General features: G+C 36.5%; 2 protein-coding genes across 2 annotated transcripts in view; both read left to right on the forward strand.

Moving 5' to 3' along the window:
• The first annotated feature begins 1,127 nt into the window (after positions 1-1,127).
• Positions 1,128-23,184, forward strand: part of LOC137186373 (interferon-induced very large GTPase 1-like) — a 61,705-nt gene continuing 39,648 nt past the window's right edge. The window contains exon 1 of the mRNA XM_067595297.1: positions 1,128-1,314. The gene's annotated coding sequence lies outside the window, so the exon portion shown is untranslated. The remainder of the gene's footprint in view (positions 1,315-23,184) is intronic.
• LOC137188853 (mucin-22-like) lies at positions 5,336-23,061 on the forward strand. Its single transcript, XM_067598435.1, has 15 exons — positions 5,336-5,341; positions 5,462-5,546; positions 7,362-7,436; positions 8,729-8,803; positions 10,054-10,128; positions 11,420-11,494; positions 12,745-12,819; positions 14,070-14,144; positions 15,437-15,511; positions 16,762-16,836; positions 18,087-18,161; positions 19,453-19,527; positions 20,777-20,851; positions 22,102-22,176; positions 23,051-23,061. Exons 1-15 carry the CDS (start codon positions 5,336-5,338, stop codon positions 23,059-23,061), a joined length of 1,002 nt encoding a protein of 333 aa, XP_067454536.1.

Genomic DNA, 23,184 nt, shown 5'->3' on the forward strand with positions numbered 1-23,184 from the left:
GCTGCTGCTGCCAGCTGTACCACAAGCATTAGCTACGAGCTAATATTGAGCTAGCAAGATCGCTGATAACTGGCTCAATAAGTTGTTACAAATTACACCCACCCAACATCATCACCAAAAACTTGTTGTAGTTACTGGGTATGTCCAGAGGGCCCAGTATTAGTATTTGTATTTGTATTTGTTGAGGCAGCAAAATTAATTAATTTTAGAAAATTAAAGTGTTACAATAAATGTTCATGAATAAACTACCTTATGAAGGAGGTCCCCACACCGAGTGTTGAACTGGAGTCTCCCAGATCATAGACGACTGCGCTGACTACTGATCTAAAACTTTACTCATCGCCTCATTGCAGACAGACCTCTACCTATTTATACACCCATAACACAGAGACAGCACAGCGTGTAACGTGTAGGGAAGAACTTCAAAGGCGATTATTGCTTTGCACTTTTCATTTATTTTCTATTTTTTACAACCTAACTTTGGGGAAAGGAGACGTGGAACAATGAGTTATGGAGAGTCCCTTGGGAGCACTTTGTGTGTGTCAGTAGTTCAGCTTTATCTCTGGGGAACACCCCCATCTCTGGGAGTGATGTCCAAATAAGGAAATGTGCGTCATGTAGCAGGTGGATGTGACTCCCTTCGTTGAGACCTGCTGATAGATGTAACAGGGAGCAGAGGAGAGAGACTGAGATAGCGATCTAATCAACCTGTGCGTTGGTATTTGACATGTCTTTTTTTTCTCCCTGAAAACAAATGATTTTTAAAATATTTGTATGAAACAAATATTTGTAAAAACATCCACTATTTGTGCTTTGCCAAATAACGTATTTGTATTTGGGCATACCGCTAGTAGTTACTGGAGGTTTATGTCAACATATAAGGCAAATAAAACAAAATGTAACCCTGAATTTATTTTACCTTGATACTTTAAATTCCTTAATTTTATGGAGAAACTGAGATGATTGTGATTCTCATGGTCTCTACATGGTTTTCCTAAATTTTCTTAATTCTGCAACACAGCAGGGAAAACAACTTTGTCCACTAACACGGCTTTAAGTTTTATCAGGTGATTTACTGTAAATGGACGTTCTGTTTCCGAGAAACCAGATGATCATTATGTGCAAACCGAAAGTGAAAGTAGCTTCACAACAGAATAAAAGGGCTGTGATGCAGGACCACCTTGGCACATGCAGGGAGATGCTGACTCCATCCGCAGGACAGATAGACGCCTTAGCAACTGAAGACTGCATGACTGAAACCAACTCCTGGATAGAAGAATGTATTTTTAACATGGGAGAATCTCTTCTACAAAGGTGGGTTATACTTTTATTTTGTCAGTGTTTTTTCTGTTATGTGCCTGAAAAACAAGTTGAACAATGCACAGCTATTTGTACAATAGATTATTAATCATCATTAATGTGATACGGAGGGCTCCTCCTGTTCAACCTTGGCATGTTGTGACAACCTCAGCCTAGCATTTGCTGAATCATGCACAGAGAAAATGTTTTTCTGAAACTGTTTTCAGTATTTTTATTGACAAACCTGATTTTACTTTGGATCACTATTGTCGATCCCAATTCTTTCTCAGATGATCAGATATTGATTTTTTTCCTTCTCTCTATTTTCTTTTTTAGACAGAACAGTCTAGATCCAAATAAAACACACTTAAAGAAGGCTTTTTAGGTTTAGGGTTAGCTTCAAGCTTCAAAAACAATGACAAACAACAGCAATGACAACATCATATTACAATGAAAAAGATAGTAAATGTAGAAAACAACTAAGCAATATGGATTGATTGTGGGAAAAGGGAGGGGGGGGGGGGTGAGTGAATGAAAGTGAGAAAAGAAGAGAGAGAGAGAGGAGGGGAGAAAGGGAGGGGGAGAAAGAAAAAGTGAGAGCGTCAATAATTATTATAATAATAATGATAATAATAACAATACAACAATATAATGTAATAATGATAATAGTCTTGTTTGATAGTATACTGTGGCGGCGGTAGTGGCAGAGGCAGCCACAATAACAATACAAAATGGGTTAAATAATTAGATATTTATATTAATTTATATCAATTTAAATCTATTTGAGTTTATATCAATTAAATTAAATTAATATGGATATGGGGGGTGGAGCCAAACACACAGAGCCCAAGGAGGGGAGGACACCATCACCCTCCCACACGACAGCCGCCCCCACCCAGCAACACAGCCACAGCCCAGGGACCAGACCAGCTGAGACCAGCTAAGGGGTATTCCTCCTGTAGTATTTGTTTGTTTGTTTGCTTGTCTGTTTTGGAGACGGTCCAAACCTAGTCCAGCTGGACCACTCTCAGAGCCTTTGGGAGAGAGTTTGTCCAGTGGAAGGTGACCATAGATTTTTTTTTACTATAAGAGGGGTAGGGGTGGAGGTACCACAGCCAGCTACCTCCGGAGGGCAAGGAGTCGGGAGAGGCGGGAGCCCCCCCCCCCCCCCCCCCCCCCCCCCCGCCCCACGCCCCGCATGGCTCCACCCCCCACTGCCCCACGCCCCGCATGGCTCCACCCCCCACCGCCCTGCAAATATGACATAATAATAATAATAATAATTATTATTATTATTATTATTATTATTATTATTATTATTGTTATTATAACCTCAACAGCAACAACAATAATAATAGTGTAATTCATAGTATCTGGCATAAATGACAATAGTAGTGATAGCAACAACAATAATAATAATAATAATAATAATAATAATAATAATAATAACAATAATGATAAAGATATTTAACAATAATTAGCCTATCATGATACATATTGATGATATATATGTATAATTGGAATGAGAGGGAGCTGGGAGGGAAGAAGTAAAACAAAAAAATAAAAACAAAAACAAACAAACAAACAAAAAAAAGACGGACAGGAAAAGTGAATAAAGTAAATAAAAAAAAAACGTCTGTTATTGGTTGGGTATGTGGTCTGATATGTGGTCATGTACGTGGCTCTGGCTTTGGTTATTGATTTGGATTGGATTCTGGGTCAGATATTGATTTGTTTAACTGCTTTTATTCACATAGTCTCAGTGTCTTTATCACCAGACCTGGGCAGGGCAACAAATAATTGATGACATACCCATGAATCGGAGATATTAAGGAAAACATTATTATTGTTGATGTGGTGATTTCAATGATTTATGTGCATTCATTCGGTCGCTATATACAGATGATAGTACATGTATAGTCCGATACTGCAGATGTTTCACAAGTTCAGCAGAAAGACAGGTCACAGTTTAGATGAAATTCTCATATATTTGTTGGATTTAAAACAATTTAAGTATTCACAAGAATCACCAGGCAAATTTAAAACATAAAGAGAAAATGCGATCCTATTTTTACAGGTTGAGAGGGGTGCTGGGTGCTGTGGTAATTGAATGCAGCTTATTTTCTTTCCTCAAAGAACACATTAACAATAAAGTCTGCACACGACAAATTGGTAATTTCATGAACTGTATTCTATTATATTCTATCATATTTACTAAAGTGCCTTGTTAAAAAAATATTATGGGTGTTTTGTATTTGCAAGGACACAGCTAATCAGTGATACATTTCAAACCCTTGATATTTAAAGGCTGACTAGGATAAATGATTGTTGTGAGTTGGATAATAATGTAAAACCATTCCAGTTTTCTCCTACAGTCCAACATGTCAGTGAATTTGCTATGGCCTGTCGGTGTTTCCGGTTAATGTGAGTGTGAATGTGGATGTTTATGTTTATGTGTGTGGGTGTAACCTGCCTCCTGTTCATGATGCAGCGTGTATCATATTCCCTTCCTGTTACTGCATGGTAGACAGACTCCAGCCTCCCATGACACTGTACAAGATTAGCAAGTGTAGAGATCAGTGGTGAACTCAGGCTGTCTGAGGTGCAGGGGCGAAAAAATATAAAGGACACCCAATGGGCCCCTTCAGCAGAGAGCGATGATGCATGTTGGTAAAAAAGCTACATCTCCAATTAAAATGAACATTTTATAGGGTGATTCAGGATCTAAGGAAAACAACACCTCTGTATTAAAAAGGATTTTTTAAACATTAATTTTGCAAACATCTCTGAATGGGTAAAGTTTTAAATGTTTATTTCTCAGACACATCTGTAATAAAAACATGGAACTATTAACATTTTGAGAATTAGCTGTTTTCAGCTGCTAGATTGGTGAAATCAAAGGAGAATTCTTTTGGCCATGAGTTTGTTAATGTTAATGACCTCGTTATGGTCAGTTGTGATGTTCCTCTCAATGAACAACAGAAGATCTGAGAACCTTCTTTCTCCACATCTGTTTCTAAACTGGGTCTTGATCACCTTCAGATTGGAGAATAATCACTGGACTGATGCAGTTGTTGCTGGCAGCTCAGACTGTACTGACTTAAAGGCAATGGAACAATCTAAAGGGGGTGTGACTGAGCAAACTACTGAGTAGTACTGTACCAAAATCAACTGAATGGAATGATGTCAGCCAGTTACTGGCCAGTTTGCTTGATCATAAGGGCGTCTTAAAGAGCACAGTATCTCATGTTCTTCAGTGGAAAGGAACTTCACAATGTTTTTCTCATATATAGTACACCCTATACGGCACATTCACCATTTTAATTGTTCATTAAAAGGGCACTCATCATGGCATCATGTTTTCTCACACTTGGTGGCACCCTACAGGGCACTAAATACCTTTTTTTCATTGAAAGAACACCCAGTTCTGCACTTGAGTATGTTAGACTTATGGGAACTAGAAGGGCACCCGTACAGAAGCTCCAGCTCACCCCTATTATAATGGCAACTTATAGGACACTGCATTACATCTTGTGGCTGTTCTTTACAGGGCACTTAATTCCAGATTGTCACATATAGAGAGACACTCTATAGGGCACTTAATCCTGATTTACCCTTTGGTATGTTTCCTCCTTTGCGTGGGCACCTTAGGGGGCATTTTATATGGTTTGCTTTACAGTAGGATCATCTTAGAGGACACTTTTGTGATACTTTTTTGTCCTCAGGGGCACTGGGGTGGGTTGGTGGTGGGGGTCGGGGTGGGGGGAGTGGGTGGTTGACCCCCTGCCCCCTTCCCGAGTCCGCCAGTGGTATAAATGGTCCATATATGTCCATGTGTGCAGTGGTTCTGGGTCGGGTTTGTGCTAGGATTTTCTGGTTTTGGTCCATAGTCAAGCAGGCAGCATTGTATTTTAAACTTTGTGGGATATTTATAATACTTTGGTAATAAAACCTTATAGACTTGTCTGTTATTACTTTCAGGGAGAAGCAGCTTGAATAATCTGGACCAAGCGTGGGATCACTGAGTGTACCCATAATGGAGGTAAATTGCTCCTTGTACATCTTCAGAAGATAAATTTAAATAAAATTACAAAATAGTTCATTAGTGGATGGGTTCATTTAACACACCTGAACATGCATATTCTTATTCTTGTTTGTTAAGGACGTCAGTGATGAAGATTCATTTGTTGATCTACACAGTGCAGAAGTAGAGGACACTCCACCAACACCACAGTCTGGCTGCAAGGGTGAGTGTCAATAGAATGATGCAAGTGGTAAAGGTCAGCTTTAAACAATCTATCATTCAGCAGAAAATGCACTGTATGCTGTGCAGTCTCAAAGTAGTTTTATTATCAACATTATTATTATTGCTGTGTTCTTAGAGCCCAGCCCCCCTGTGAAGATAATAGTTTTTCATGGTTATTTAGTTCAAGGTTAGGTCATCCCTGAGTACAGATGGACGCACATTTCCCCCCTGACTAGGAATAATGTGGGCAAAAGCAAACACCTCTATGTGAAAAATAAATAATTATTTGGTAGTTGAGACCTTTTCTCTTTTGTTTCATCTTGGTTTGAAATTGTGTGCATGTCACATGGCGGTGGTCCATGACAATATGACCCAATTTAATATCACTATATTGTAAGAAACTACTGGGGTCAAAACCTGCATAGGACTGTTAGGACATGAAAACGGTTTAATACAGGGATGTTTAGCTCAGTTAAAACTCTGCTTTTCACATTTTTTGCTATGCCACAAAAAAGAGTCCAAAAAAGAGCCTCCATATAAATTAAATGCAACTCCAACCTTTATATTTTAAGGTCTTTAGGTTGACGTCTAGCTTTCACCACTAGATGTCGCAATGTCATTAATTAATTATGGGCTTATTTACTGCTGCCACATTCGTTTCGTTGGAACTTGCGCCTTTAATGGCATGTTTGATTGACAGGCCGGACTCACAGCACAGTATTTGAAAAGTTAGAGTTTTAATCATTAGATGTTATGATTCATGATTCAATATTTCAAATGTTTATCTCAGTGTGACTGAAAATAATGACAGAAATGATGTCCCTGCATTAGCTATTGTAGCTAACTGCATAAGGATCTACTTCCAGGGAAACTTGGCAACTACCCAACACCCAGAATTTTATTTTAATGTGTGACGTAGAAAACAAACTGTTGTGGATTAGTAAGCAGCCAGCCTACACTGTTATAGATTTTTCCAACAAAAACGGTAAAGAACTGGCAGCAGAGTTGCCATTAATTTATAAACAGAAACCTGTTGTTCAGGTGTATGAAATGCTTCTGATTTCTATATCAAGAATAAATATGACAGATGCATGAGACAGTCCTAGAGTCTCCTGCAGCCTGATGTCAAGTGTCAGTGAACCTCAGTATGCTGGAACCATTTGACTGTTTTGTATTGAACTTGTAATGTGACAGAAAGCATTTGTTCACAATATAATCTGAAGTTGATCATAACTGTATCTAGTTAGTGATCATTTGAAATATGTGAAAAAAGTCCTGATAACTACAAAGAAGTGAAGCAGTGATTAAACAGACTGATGATTAATCATGGCTGTTTACACCTGCTTAAGAATAAATTTACAGATATGCTGGAGTTGACTATCCCCCACATTCTCAACATAACTTGTTACATAACTTATCACAGTTAATGTGTTTTGAGATATCTCTTCACTGCACTCCTCCTCAGAACCCGAGATAAAGGTAAATAGAAACCTGTTGTTCAGTTGTATCAAATACTTTTGATTTCTACATCAAGTATAAATACAACAGATGCATGAAACCGTCCCAGAGTCTCCTGCAGTCTGATGTCAGGTGTCAGTGAACCTCAGTATGCTGGAACCATTTGACTGTTTTGTATTGAAATGTGACACAAAGCATTTTTTCGCAATATAATTTGAAGTTGATCATAACTGTATCTAGTTAGTGATGATTTGAAATATGTGCAGTATTTTGACGCACTAATGGATTGCATTTTATATATTTTTTAAGATGGACTGGTTCTGTCAAACAAAAAGATGATATATAATTGTGTGTCTAGATTCTGAAGAGCAGGGGAATGAAGAGAAAACACTGACCTCGACTACGATGGACACAGATGGACGAGAGCCTACAGGTACACTCCACTCACATTACCTACATTTATTGAAGTAGATTTAGTTTTAACCAAGAGACATTTATGAAGGTCTGAACCAGGAAGGAGAACTCATAGATGCAGTTCAACAATGGGATTTATGTGAAATCACCAGAAAAGAAATGATAACATGAACTCGGTTATAAAATATTTACTTTGGCCACAGTTCAACTCCAATGTTTGAGATAAACTCAAAATATTAATGTAATTATCGTAGAATTATGATACCATAATCTTCAGTGTAATGTAATTATTGATACATTAGTATGAAACAAAAATGTTCAAAGGAAACAAAAAGGAAATGAAGTAATGAGACAAATCAAATTTGCAAAAAATAAACACAAGTCACTGCAACAAGTGGAGAGAGAGAGAAAGACGGAGCAGCATCAGTTCAGAGTGAAGCAGGTGGAGGTGAAGATGGTGTTGATATAGATGTTAATACTGAGATAAATTCAAACAAATACCCACTTGAGACAAAATGTCTCAACAAAAGGAAATGTTTCATAGCAGCCTGTAGTGATTTTACAGTTTCTTGATGGTCAATTTCAAATTCAAGTTTAATAAACAAAAAAACTAATAATCAGATTGTGTTCATTAATAAAAGCCTAATTGCTTACTTTTTGTTTGTAACAATCAGTTTTTCTCCTTTCAGCAGGGTAGTAAAGGTGTTTATCAACAGCAAGTTGAAAATCACTTCTAATGAATGTAGCTGACAGTACAATGAAAAAAAGTCCTGATAACTATGAAGAAGTGAAGCAGTGATTAAACAGACTGATGATTAATCATGGCTGTTTACACCTGCTTAAGAATAAATTTACAGATATGCTGGAGTTGACTATCCCCCACATTCTCAACATAACTTGTTACATAACTTATCACAGTTAATGTGTTTTGAGATATCTCTTCACTGCACTCCTCCTCAGAACCCGAGATAAAGGTAAATAGAAACCTGTTGTTCAGTTGTATCAAATACTTTTGATTTCTACATCAAGTATAAATACAACAGATGCATGAAACCGTCCCAGAGTCTCCTGCAGTCTGATGTCAGGTGTCAGTGAACCTCAGTATGCTGGAACCATTTGACTGTTTTGTATTGAAATGTGACACAAAGCATTTTTTCGCAATATAATTTGAAGTTGATCATAACTGTATCTAGGTAGTGATGATTTGAAATATGTGCAGTATTTTGACGCACTAATGGATTGCATTTTATATATTTTTTAAGATGGACTGGTTCTGTCAAACAAAAAGATGATATATAATTGTGTGTCTAGATTCTGAAGAGCAGGGGAATGAAGAGAAAACACTGACCTCGACTACGATGGACACAGATGGACGAGAGCCTACAGGTACACTCCACTCACATTACCTACATTTATTGAAGTAGATTTAGTTTTAACCAAGAGACATTTATGAAGGTCTGAACCAGGAAGGAGAACTCATAGATGCAGTTCAACAATGGGATTTATGTAAAATCACCAGAAAAGAAATGATAACATGAACTCGGTTATAAAATATTTACTTTGGCCACAGTTCAACTCCAATATTAGCTCCAATGTTAGCAGCAGGCTAGCTCACTAGGTTCACTTTGTGGTAGAGACCCTTTGCATTACTCACTACACTGTTGAGTAGAGCTGTACTCACATCAGATTACAGAACAGTCCAGTTCACCTGCAGAGCAGCTGCCCTACACTCACCTCCCATTACAGCCTACATACCAAACATTATGTTTTACCTTTAAGACTCGTATTTTACAGCCTTTTGATCATCATCTGTGATGTAAAAACCTATGATCTATCTCTGTTTCCATTACATTAGTTTTGTAGTTAGGTAATTTTGAAACAAGAGAGAGTTTGCAAGACTTGATAGTCTACCATGCTGTTGTCCTGTAACTAGAAAAAGTTCAGTGACAACTGACAAAATGAGATTCGACTCAAGGGCTTCTTGACTCATGATAACATTATCATCTCCTTTCAGCAGGGTAGTAAAGGTGTTTATCAACAGCAAGTTGAAAATCACTTCTAATGAATGTAGCTGACAGTACAATGAAAAAAAGTCCTGATAACTATGAAGAAGTGAAGCAGTGATTAAACAGACTGATGATTAATCATGGCTGTTTACACCTGCTTAAGAATAAATTTACAGATATGCTGGAGTTGACTATCCCCCACATTCTCAACATAACTTGTTACATAACTTATCACAGTTAATGTGTTTTGAGATATCTCTTCACTGCACTCCTCCTCAGAACCCGAGATAAAGGTAAATAGAAACCTGTTGTTCAGTTGTATCAAATACTTTTGATTTCTACATCAAGTATAAATACAACAGATGCATGAAACCGTCCCAGAGTCTCCTGCAGTCTGATGTCAGGTGTCAGTGAACCTCAGTATGCTGGAACCATTTGACTGTTTTGTATTGAAATGTGACAGAAAGCATTTTTTCGCAATATAATTTGAAGTTGATCATAACTGTATCTAGTTAGTGATGATTTGAAATATGTACAGTATTTTGACGCACTAATGGATTGCATTTTATATATTTTTTAAGATGGACTGGTTCTGTCAAACAAAAAGATGATATATAATTGTGTGTCTAGATTCTGAAGAGCAGGGGAATGAAGAGAAAACACTGACCTCGACTACGATGGACACAGATGGACGAGAGCCTACAGGTACACTCCACTCACATTACCTACATTTATTGAAGTAGATTTAGTTTTAACCAAGAGACATTTATGAAGGTCTGAACCAGGAAGGAGAACTCATAGATGCAGTTCAACAATGGGATTTATGTGAAATCACCAGAAAAGAAATGATAACATGAACTCGGTTATAAAATATTTACTTTGGCCACAGTTCAACTCCAATGTTTGAGATAAACTCAAAATATTAATGTAATTATCGTAGAATTATGATACCATAATCTTCAGTGTAATGTAATTATTGATACATTAGTATGAAACAAAAATGTTCAAAGGAAACAAAAAGGAAATGAAGTAATGAGACAAATCAAATTTGCAAAAAATAAACACAAGTCACTGCAACAAGTGGAGAGAGAGAGAAAGACGGAGCAGCATCAGTTCAGAGTGAAGCAGGTGGAGGTGAAGATGGTGTTGATATAGATGTTAATACTGAGATAAATTCAAACAAATACCCACTTGAGACAAAATGTCTCAACAAAAGGAAATGTTTCATAGCAGCCTGTAGTGATTTTACAGTTTCTTGATGGTCAATTTCAAATTCAAGTTTAATAAACAAAAAAACTAATAATCAGATTGTGTTCATTAATAAAAGCCTAATTGCTTACTTTTTGTTTGTAACAATCAGTTTTTCTCCTTTCAGCAGGGTAGTAAAGGTGTTTATCAACAGCAAGTTGAAAATCACTTCTAATGAATGTAGCTGACAGTACAATGAAAAAAAGTCCTGATAACTATGAAGAAGTGAAGCAGTGATTAAACAGACTGATGATTAATCATGGCTGTTTACACCTGCTTAAGAATAAATTTACAGATATGCTGGAGTTGACTATCCCCCACATTCTCAACATAACTTGTTACATAACTTATCACACTTAATGTGTTTTGAGATATCTCTTCACTGCACTCCTCCTCAGAACCCGAGATAAAGGTAAATAGAAACCTGTTGTTCAGTTGTATCAAATACTTTTGATTTCTACATCAAGTATAAATACAACAGATGCATGAGACAGTCCCAGAGTCTCCTGCAGTCTGATGTCAGGTGTCAGTGAACCTCAGTATGCTGGAACCATTTGACTGTTTTGTATTGAAATGTGACACAAAGCATTTTTCGCAATATAATTTGAAGTTGATCATAACTGTATCTAGGTAGTGATGATTTGAAATATGTGCAGTATTTTGACGCACTAATGGATTGCATTTTATATATTTTTTAAGATGGACTGGTTCTGTCAAACAAAAAGATGATATATAATTGTGTGTCTAGATTCTGAAGAGCAGGGGAATGAAGAGAAAACACTGACCTCGACTACGATGGACACAGATGGACGAGAGCCTACAGGTACACTCCACTCACATTACCTACATTTATTGAAGTAGATTTAGTTTTAACCAAGAGACATTTATGAAGGTCTGAACCAGGAAGGAGAACTCATAGATGCAGTTCAACAATGGGATTTATGTGAAATCACCAGAAAAGAAATGATAACATGAACTCGGTTATAAAATATTTACTTTGGCCACAGTTCAACTCCAATATTAGCTCCAATGTTAGCAGCAGGCTAGCTCACTAGGTTCACTTTGTGGTAGAGACCCTTTGCATTACTCACTACACTGTTGAGTAGAGCTGTACTCACATCAGATTACAGAACAGACCAGTTCACCTGCAGAGCAGCTGCCCTACACTCACCTCCCATTACAGCCTACATACCAAACGTTATGTTTTACCTTTAAGACTCGTATTTTACAGCCTTTTGATCATCATCTGTGATGTAAAAACCTATGATCTATCTCTGTTTCCATTACATTAGTTTTGTAGTTAGGTAATTTTGAAACAAGAGAGAGTTTGCAAGACTTGATAGTCTACCATGCTGTTGTCCTGTAACTAGAAAAAGTTCAGTGACAACTGACAAAATGAGATTCGACTCAAGGGCTTCTTGACTCATGATAACATTATCATCTCCTTTCAGCAGGGTAGTAAAGGTGTTTATCAACAGCAAGTTGAAAATCACTTCTAATGAATGTAGCTGACAGTACAATGAAAAAAAGTCCTGATAACTATGAAGAAGTGAAGCAGTGATTAAACAGACTGATGATTAATCATGGCTGTTTACACCTGCTTAAGAATAAATTTACAGATATGCTGGAGTTGACTATCCCCCACATTCTCAACATAACTTGTTACATAACTTATCACAGTTAATGTGTTTTGAGATATCTCTTCACTGCACTCCTCCTCAGAACCCGAGATAAAGGTAAATAGAAACCTGTTGTTCAGTTGTATCAAATACTTTTGATTTCTACATCAAGTATAAATACAACAGATGCATGAAACCGTCCCAGAGTCTCCTGCAGTCTGATGTCAGGTGTCAGTGAACCTCAGTATGCTGGAACCATTTGACTGTTTTGTATTGAAATGTGACACAAAGCATTTTTTCGCAATATAATTTGAAGTTGATCATAACTGTATCTAGGTAGTGATGATTTGAAATATGTGCAGTATTTTGACGCACTAATGGATTGCATTTTATATATTTTTTAAGATGGACTGGTTCTGTCAAACAAAAAGATGATATATAATTGTGTGTCTAGATTCTGAAGAGCAGGGGAATGAAGAGAAAACACTGACCTCGACTACGATGGACACAGATGGACGAGAGCCTACAGGTACACTCCACTCACATTACCTACATTTATTGAAGTAGATTTAGTTTTAACCAAGAGACATTTATGAAGGTCTGAACCAGGAAGGAGAACTCATAGATGCAGTTCAACAATGGGATTTATGTGAAATCACCAGAAAAGAAATGATAACATGAACTCGGTTATAAAATATTTACTTTGGCCACAGTTCAACTCCAATATTAGCTCCAATGTTAGCAGCAGGCTAGCTCACTAGGTTCACTTTGTGGTAGAGACCCTTTGCATTACTCACTACACTGTTGAGTAGAGCTGTACTCACATCAGATTACAGAACAGTCCAGTTCACCTGCAGAGCAGCTGCCCTACACTCACCTCCCATTACAGCCTACATACCAAACATTATGTTTTACCTTTAAGACTCGTATTTTACAGCCTTTTGATCATCATCTGTGATGTAAAAACCTATGATCTATCTCTGTTTCCATTACATTAGTTTTGTAGTTAGGTAATTTTGAAACAAGAGAGAGTTTGCAAGACTTGATAGTCTACCATGCTGTTGTCCTGTAACTAGAAAAAGTTCAGTGACAACTGACAAAATGAGATTCGACTCAAGGGCTTCTTGACTCATGATAACATTATCATCTCCTTTCAGCAGGGTAGTAAAGGTGTTTATCAACAGCAAGTTGAAAATCACTTCTAATGAATGTAGCTGACAGTACAATGAAAAAAAGTCCTGATAACTATGAAGAAGTGAAGCAGTGATTAAACAGACTGATGATTAATCATGGCTGTTTACACCTGCTTAAGAATAAATTTACAGATATGCTGGAGTTGACTATCCCCCACATTCTCAACATAACTTGTTACATAACTTATCACAGTTAATGTGTTTTGAGATATCTCTTCACTGCACTCCTCCTCAGAACCCGAGATAAAGGTAAATAGAAACCTGTTGTTCAGTTGTATCAAATACTTTTGATTTCTACATCAAGTATAAATACAACAGATGCATGAAACCGTCCCAGAGTCTCCTGCAGTCTGATGTCAGGTGTCAGTGAACCTCAGTATGCTGGAACCATTTGACTGTTTTGTATTGAAATGTGACAGAAAGCATTTTTTCGCAATATAATTTGAAGTTGATCATAACTGTATCTAGTTAGTGATGATTTGAAATATGTACAGTATTTTGACGCACTAATGGATTGCATTTTATATATTTTTTAAGATGGACTGGTTCTGTCAAACAAAAAGATGATATATAATTGTGTGTCTAGATTCTGAAGAGCAGGGGAATGAAGAGAAAACACTGACCTCGACTACGATGGACACAGATGGACGAGAGCCTACAGGTACACTCCACTCACATTACCTACATTTATTGAAGTAGATTTAGTTTTAACCAAGAGACATTTATGAAGGTCTGAACCAGGAAGGAGAACTCATAGATGCAGTTCAACAATGGGATTTATGTGAAATCACCAGAAAAGAAATGATAACATGAACTCGGTTATAAAATATTTACTTTGGCCACAGTTCAACTCCAATGTTTGAGATAAACTCAAAATATTAATGTAATTATCGTAGAATTATGATACCATAATCTTCAGTGTAATGTAATTATTGATACATTAGTATGAAACAAAAATGTTCAAAGGAAACAAAAAGGAAATGAAGTAATGAGACAAATCAAATTTGCAAAAAATAAACACAAGTCACTGCAACAAGTGGAGAGAGAGAGAAAGACGGAGCAGCATCAGTTCAGAGTGAAGCAGGTGGAGGTGAAGATGGTGTTGATATAGATGTTAATACTGAGATAAATTCAAACAAATACCCACTTGAGACAAAATGTCTCAACAAAAGGAAATGTTTCATAGCAGCCTGTAGTGATTTTACAGTTTCTTGATGGTCAATTTCAAATTCAAGTTTAATAAACAAAAAAACTAATAATCAGATTGTGTTCATTAATAAAAGCCTAATTGCTTACTTTTTGTTTGTAACAATCAGTTTTTCTCCTTTCAGCAGGGTAGTAAAGGTGTTTATCAACAGCAAGTTGAAAATCACTTCTAATGAATGTAGCTGACAGTACAATGAAAAAAAGTCCTGATAACTATGAAGAAGTGAAGCAGTGATTAAACAGACTGATGATTAATCATGGCTGTTTACACCTGCTTAAGAATAAATTTACAGATATGCTGGAGTTGACTATCCCCCACATTCTCAACATAACTTGTTACATAACTTATCACACTTAATGTGTTTTGAGATATCTCTTCACTGCACTCCTCCTCAGAACCCGAGATAAAGGTAAATAGAAACCTGTTGTTCAGTTGTATCAAATACTTTTGATTTCTACATCAAGTATAAATACAACAGATGCATGAAACCGTCCCAGAGTCTCCTGCAGTCTGATGTCAGGTGTCAGTGAACCTCAGTATGCTGGAACCATTTGACTGTTTTGTATTGAAATGTGACAGAAAGCATTTTTTCGCAATATAATTTGAAGTTGATCATAACTGTATCTAGTTAGTGATGATTTGAAATATGTACAGTATTTTGACGCACTAATGGATTGCATTTTATATATTTTTTAAGATGGACTGGTTCTGTCAAACAAAAAGATGATATATAATTGTGTGTCTAGATTCTGAAGAGCAGGGGAATGAAGAGAAAACACTGACCTCGACTACGATGGACACAGATGGACGAGAGCCTACAGGTACACTCCACTCACATTACCTACATTTATTGAAGTAGATTTAGTTTTAACCAAGAGACATTTATGAAGGTCTGAACCAGGAAGGAGAACTCATAGATGCAGTTCAACAATGGGATTTATGTGAAATCACCAGAAAAGAAATGATAACATGAACTCGGTTATAAAATATTTACTTTGGCCACAGTTCAACTCCAATATTAGCTCCAATGTTAGCAGCAGGCTAGCTCACTAGGTTCACTTTGTGGTAGAGACCCTTTGCATTACTCACTACACTGTTGAGTAGAGCTGTACTCACATCAGATTACAGAACAGTCCAGTTCACCTGCAGAGCAGCTGCCCTACACTCACCTCCCATTACAGCCTACATACCAAACATTATGTTTTACCTTTAAGACTCGTATTTTACAGCCTTTTGATCATCATCTGTGATGTAAAAACCTATGATCTATCTCTGTTTCCATTACATTAGTTTTGTAGTTAGGTAATTTTGAAACAAGAGAGAGTTTGCAAGACTTGATAGTCTACCATGCTGTTGTCCTGTAACTAGAAAAAGTTCAGTGACAACTGACAAAATGAGATTCGACTCAAGGGCTTCTTGACTCATGATAACATTATCATCTCCTTTCAGCAGGGTAGTAAAGGTGTTTATCAACAGCAAGTTGAAAATCACTTCTAATGAATGTAGCTGACAGTACAATGAAAAAAAGTCCTGATAACTATGAAGAAGTGAAGCAGTGATTAAACAGACTGATGATTAATCATGGCTGTTTACACCTGCTTAAGAATAAATTTACAGATATGCTGGAGTTGACTATCCCCCACATTCTCAACATAACTTGTTACATAACTTATCACAGTTAATGTGTTTTGAGATATCTCTTCACTGCACTCCTCCTCAGAACCCGAGATAAAGGTAAATAGAAACCTGTTGTTCAGTTGTATCAAATACTTTTGATTTCTACATCAAGTATAAATACAACAGATGCATGAAACCGTCCCAGAGTCTCCTGCAGTCTGATGTCAGGTGTCAGTGAACCTCAGTATGCTGGAACCATTTGACTGTTTTGTATTGAAATGTGACAGAAAGCATTTTTTCGCAATATAATTTGAAGTTGATCATAACTGTATCTAGTTAGTGATGATTTGAAATATGTACAGTATTTTGACGCACTAATGGATTGCATTTTATATATTTTTTAAGATGGACTGGTTCTGTCAAACAAAAAGATGATATATAATTGTGTGTCTAGATTCTGAAGAGCAGGGGAATGAAGAGAAAACACTGACCTCGACTACGATGGACACAGATGGACGAGAGCCTACAGGTACACTCCACTCACATTACCTACATTTATTGAAGTAGATTTAGTTTTAACCAAGAGACATTTATGAAGGTCTGAACCAGGAAGGAGAACTCATAGATGCAGTTCAACAATGGGATTTATGTGAAATCACCAGAAAAGAAATGATAACATGAACTCGGTTATAAAATATTTACTTTGGCCACAGTTCAACTCCAATATTAGCTCCAATGTTAGCAGCAGGCTAGCTCACTAGGTTCACTTTGTGGTAGAGACCCTTTGCATTACTCACTACACTGTTGAGTAGAGCTGTACTCACATCAGATTACAGAACAGACCAGTTCACCTGCAGAGCAGCTGCCCTACACTCACCTCCCATTACAGCCTACATACCAAACGTTATGTTTTACCTTTAAGACTCGTATTTTACAGCCTTTTGATCATCATCTGTGATGTAAAAACCTATGATCTATCTCTGTTTCCATTACATTAGTTTTGTAGTTAGGTAATTTTGAAACAAGAGAGAGTTTGCAAGACTTGATAGTCTACCATGCTGTTGTCCTGTAACTAGAAAAAGTTCAGTGACAACTGACAAAATGAGATTCGACTCAAGGGCTTCTTGACTCATGATAACATTATCATCTCCTTTCAGCAGGGTAGTAAAGGTGTTTATCAACAGCAAGTTGAAAATCACTTCTAATGAATGTAGCTGACAGTACAATGAAAAAAAGTCCTGATAACTATGAAGAAGTGAAGCAGTGATTAAACAGACTGATGATTAATCATGGCTGTTTACACCTGCTTAAGAATAAATTTACAGATATGCTGGAGTTGACTATCCCCCACATTCTCAACATAACTTGTTACATAACTTATCACAGTTAATGTGTTTTGAGATATCTCTTCACTGCACTCCTCCTCAGAACCCGAGATAAAGGTAAATAGAAACCTGTTGTTCAGTTGTATCAAATACTTTTGATTTCTACATCAAGTATAAATACAACAGATGCATGAAACCGTCCCAGAGTCTCCTGCAGTCTGATGTCAGGTGTCAGTGAACCTCAGTATGCTGGAACCATTTGACTGTTTTGTATTGAAATGTGACAGAAAGCATTTTTTCTGAATATAATTTGAAGTTGATCATAACTGTATCTAGTTAGTGATGATTTGAAATATGTACAGTATTTTGACGCACTAATGGATTGCATTTTATATATTTTTTAAGATGGACTGGTTCTGTCAAACAAAAAGATGATATATAATTGTGTGTCTAGATTCTGAAGAGCAGGGGAATGAAGAGAAAACACTGACCTCGACTACGATGGACACAGATGGACGAGAGCCTACAGGTACACTCCACTCACATTACCTACATTTATTGAAGTAGATTTAGTTTTAACCAAGAGACATTTATGAAGGTCTGAACCAGGAAGGAGAACTCATAGATGCAGTTCAACAATGGGATTTATGTGAAATCACCAGAAAAGAAATGATAACATGAACTCGGTTATAAAATATTTACTTTGGCCACAGTTCAACTCCAATGTTTGAGATAAACTCAAAATATTAATGTAATTATCGTAGAATTATGATACCATAATCTTCAGTGTAATGTAATTATTGATACATTAGTATGAAACAAAAATGTTCAAAGGAAACAAAAAGGAAATGAAGTAATGAGACAAATCAAATTTGCAAAAAATAAACACAAGTCACTGCAACAAGTGGAGAGAGAGAGAAAGACGGAGCAGCATCAGTTCAGAGTGAAGCAGGTGGAGGTGAAGATGGTGTTGATATAGATGTTAATACTGAGATAAATTCAAACAAATACCCACTTGAGACAAAATGTCTCAACAAAAGGAAATGTTTCATAGCAGCCTGTAGTGATTTTACAGTTTCTTGATGGTCAATTTCAAATTCAAGTTTAATAAACAAAAAAACTAATAATCAGATTGTGTTCATTAATAAAAGCCTAATTGCTTACTTTTTGTTTGTAACAATCAGTTTTTCTCCTTTCAGCAGGGTAGTAAAGGTGTTTATCAACAGCAAGTTGAAAATCACTTCTAATGAATGTAGCTGACAGTACAATGAAAAAAAGTCCTGATAACTATGAAGAAGTGAAGCAGTGATTAAACAGACTGATGATTAATCATGGCTGTTTACACCTGCTTAAGAATAAATTTACAGATATGCTGGAGTTGACTATCCCCCACATTCTCAACATAACTTGTTACATAACTTATCACACTTAATGTGTTTTGAGATATCTCTTCACTGCACTCCTCCTCAGAACCCGAGATAAAGGTAAATAGAAACCTGTTGTTCAGTTGTATCAAATACTTTTGATTTCTACATCAAGTATAAATACAACAGATGCATGAGACAGTCCCAGAGTCTCCTGCAGTCTGATGTCAGGTGTCAGTGAACCTCAGTATGCTGGAACCATTTGACTGTTTTGTATTGAAATGTGACACAAAGCATTTTTCGCAATATAATTTGAAGTTGATCATAACTGTATCTAGGTAGTGATGATTTGAAATATGTGCAGTATTTTGACGCACTAATGGATTGCATTTTATATATTTTTTAAGATGGACTGGTTCTGTCAAACAAAAAGATGATATATAATTGTGTGTCTAGATTCTGAAGAGCAGGGGAATGAAGAGAAAACACTGACCTCGACTACGATGGACACAGATGGACGAGAGCCTACAGGTACACTCCACTCACATTACCTACATTTATTGAAGTAGATTTAGTTTTAACCAAGAGACATTTATGAAGGTCTGAACCAGGAAGGAGAACTCATAGATGCAGTTCAACAATGGGATTTATGTGAAATCACCAGAAAAGAAATGATAACATGAACTCGGTTATAAAATATTTACTTTGGCCACAGTTCAACTCCAATATTAGCTCCAATGTTAGCAGCAGGCTAGCTCACTAGGTTCACTTTGTGGTAGAGACCCTTTGCATTACTCACTACACTGTTGAGTAGAGCTGTACTCACATCAGATTACAGAACAGACCAGTTCACCTGCAGAGCAGCTGCCCTACACTCACCTCCCATTACAGCCTACATACCAAACGTTATGTTTTACCTTTAAGACTCGTATTTTACAGCCTTTTGATCATCATCTGTGATGTAAAAACCTATGATCTATCTCTGTTTCCATTACATTAGTTTTGTAGTTAGGTAATTTTGAAACAAGAGAGAGTTTGCAAGACTTGATAGTCTACCATGCTGTTGTCCTGTAACTAGAAAAAGTTCAGTGACAACTGACAAAATGAGATTCGACTCAAGGGCTTCTTGACTCATGATAACATTATCATCTCCTTTCAGCAGGGTAGTAAAGGTGTTTATCAACAGCAAGTTGAAAATCACTTCTAATGAATGTAGCTGACAGTACAATGAAAAAAAGTCCTGATAACTATGAAGAAGTGAAGCAGTGATTAAACAGACTGATGATTAATCATGGCTGTTTACACCTGCTTAAGAATAAATTTACAGATATGCTGGAGTTGACTATCCCCCACATTCTCAACATAACTTGTTACATAACTTATCACAGTTAATGTGTTTTGAGATATCTCTTCACTGCACTCCTCCTCAGAACCCGAGATAAAGGTAAATAGAAACCTGTTGTTCAGTTGTATCAAATACTTTTGATTTCTACATCAAGTATAAATACAACAGATGCATGAGACAGTCCCAGAGTCTCCTGCAGTCTGATGTCAGGTGTCAGTGAACCTCAGTATGCTGGAACCATTTGACTGTTTTGTATTGAAATGTGACACAAAGCATTTTTCGCAATATAATTTGAAGTTGATCATAACTGTATCTAGGTAGTGATGATTTGAAATATGTGCAGTATTTTGACGCACTAATGGATTGCATTTTATATATTTTTTAAGATGGACTGGTTCTGTCAAACAAAAAGATGATATATAATTGTGTGTCTAGATTCTGAAGAGCAGGGGAATGAAGAGAAAACACTGACCTCGACTACGATGGACACAGATGGACGAGAGCCTACAGGTACACTCCACTCACATTACCTACATTTATTGAAGTAGATTTAGTTTTAACCAAGAGACATTTATGAAGGTCTGAACCAGGAAGGAGAACTCATAGATGCAGTTCAACAATGGGATTTATGTGAAATCACCAGAAAAGAAATGATAACATGAACTCGGTTATAAAATATTTACTTTGGCCACAGTTCAACTCCAATATTAGCTCCAATGTTAGCAGCAGGCTAGCTCACTAGGTTCACTTTGTGGTAGAGACCCTTTGCATTACTCACTACACTGTTGAGTAGAGCTGTACTCACATCAGATTACAGAACAGACCAGTTCACCTGCAGAGCAGCTGCCCTACACTCACCTCCCATTACAGCCTACATACCAAACGTTATGTTTTACCTTTAAGACTCGTATTTTACAGCCTTTTGATCATCATCTGTGATGTAAAAACCTATGATCTATCTCTGTTTCCATTACATTAGTTTTGTAGTTAGGTAATTTTGAAACAAGAGAGAGTTTGCAAGACTTGATAGTCTACCATGCTGTTGTCCTGTAACTAGAAAAAGTTCAGTGACAACTGACAAAATGAGATTCGACTCAAGGGCTTCTTGACTCATGATAACATTATCATCTCCTTTCAGCAGGGTAGTAAAGGTGTTTATCAACAGCAAGTTGAAAATCACTTCTAATGAATGTAGCTGACAGTACAATGAAAAAAAGTCCTGATAACTATGAAGAAGTGAAGCAGTGATTAAACAGACTGATGATTAATCATGGCTGTTTACACCTGCTTAAGAATAAATTTACAGATATGCTGGAGTTGACTATCCCCCACATTCTCAACATAACTTGTTACATAACTTATCACACTTAATGTGTTTTGAGATATCTCTTCACTGCACTCCTCCTCAGAACCTGAGATAAAGGTAAATAGAAACCTGTTGTTCAGTTGTATCAAATACTTTTGATTTCTACATCAAGTATAAATACAACAGATGCATGAGACAGTCCCAGAGTCTCCTGCAGTCTGATGTCAGGTGTCAGTGAACCTCAGTATGCTGGAACCATTTGACTGTTTTGTATTGAAATGTGACACAAAGCATTTTTTCGCAATATAATTTGAAGTTGATCATAACTGTATCTAGGTAGTGATGATTTGAAATATGTGCAGTATTTTGACGCACTAATGGATTGCATTTTATATATTTTTTAAGATGGACTGGTTCTGTCAAACAAAAAGATGATATATAATTGTGTGTCTAGATTCTGAAGAGCAGGGGAATGAAGAGAAAACACTGACCTCGACTACGATGGACACATATGGACGAGAGCCTACAGGTACACTCCACTCACATTACCTACATTTATTGAAGTAGATTTAGTTTTAACCAAGAGACATTTATGAAGGTCTGAACCAGGAAGGAGAACTCATAGATGCAGTTCAACAATGGGATTTATGTGAAATCACCAGAAAAGAAATGATAACATGAACTCGGTTATAAAATATTTACTTTGGCCACAGTTCAACTCCAATGTTTGAGATAAACTCAAAATATTAATGTAATTATCGTAGAATTATGATACCATAATCTTCAGTGTAATGTAATTATTGATACATTAGTATGAAACAAAAATGTTCAAAGGAAACAAAAAGGAAATGAAGTAATGAGACAAATCAAATTTGCAAAAAATAAACACAAGTCACTGCAACAAGTGGAGAGAGAGAGAAAGACGGAGCAGCATCAGTTCAGAGTGAAGCAGGTGGAGGTGAAGATGGTGTTGATATAGATGTTAATACTGAGATAAATTCAAACAAACACCCACTTGAGACAAAATGTCTCAACAAAAGGAAATGTTTCATAGCAGCCTGTAGTGATTTTACAGTTTCTTGATGGTCAAAAAATGGTACTTTTTGTTTGTAATAATCAGTTTTTAGATATACAAGTTTATTTTTAATTAAATATTTTATATAGACTTGACCTTAAAGAGAGTCAAATAAATAAATTAATACATGAATAAATTACATACATGCACAATGCATCCTCATATTCAAAATAATTAAATACAAAATCAGACTCAAATTGAAACACTATCATTACACTAAGTAATGTCTGGAAGTCTAAATAAGTTGTTTTCCACTGAATGGAAAAAAAAAGGTGTTCTCAGTAGAGGTCATGTAGGGCCTTATGAGCTCCGTTTTAATGTTTTCCAGATTCTGTTTGATTTTTTCACAAATTCTGTGTTTTATGATTTAAGCACATTTTGTCACCAAAAAGTGTCCAATCATGTGGTGTTTGAATAAAATTTCAATTCATTCAGTAAGAAATTATTCAAAATTGAATCATA

Source organism: Thunnus thynnus, chromosome 1 (assembly GCF_963924715.1).
Source record: "Thunnus thynnus chromosome 1, fThuThy2.1, whole genome shotgun sequence".
Lineage (NCBI taxonomy): Eukaryota > Metazoa > Chordata > Actinopteri > Scombriformes > Scombridae > Thunnus > Thunnus thynnus.

What these genes read in the sequence shown, in the direction of transcription:
- LOC137188853 (XM_067598435.1), top strand. An exon ending in AGATGGACGAGAGCCTACAG is followed by an intron (nt 8,804 to 10,053) that starts GTACACTCCACT and finishes TTGTGTGTCTAG; the next exon opens with ATTCTGAAGAGCAGGGGAAT. An exon ending in AGATGGACGAGAGCCTACAG is followed by an intron (nt 19,528 to 20,776) that starts GTACACTCCACT and finishes TTGTGTGTCTAG; the next exon opens with ATTCTGAAGAGCAGGGGAAT.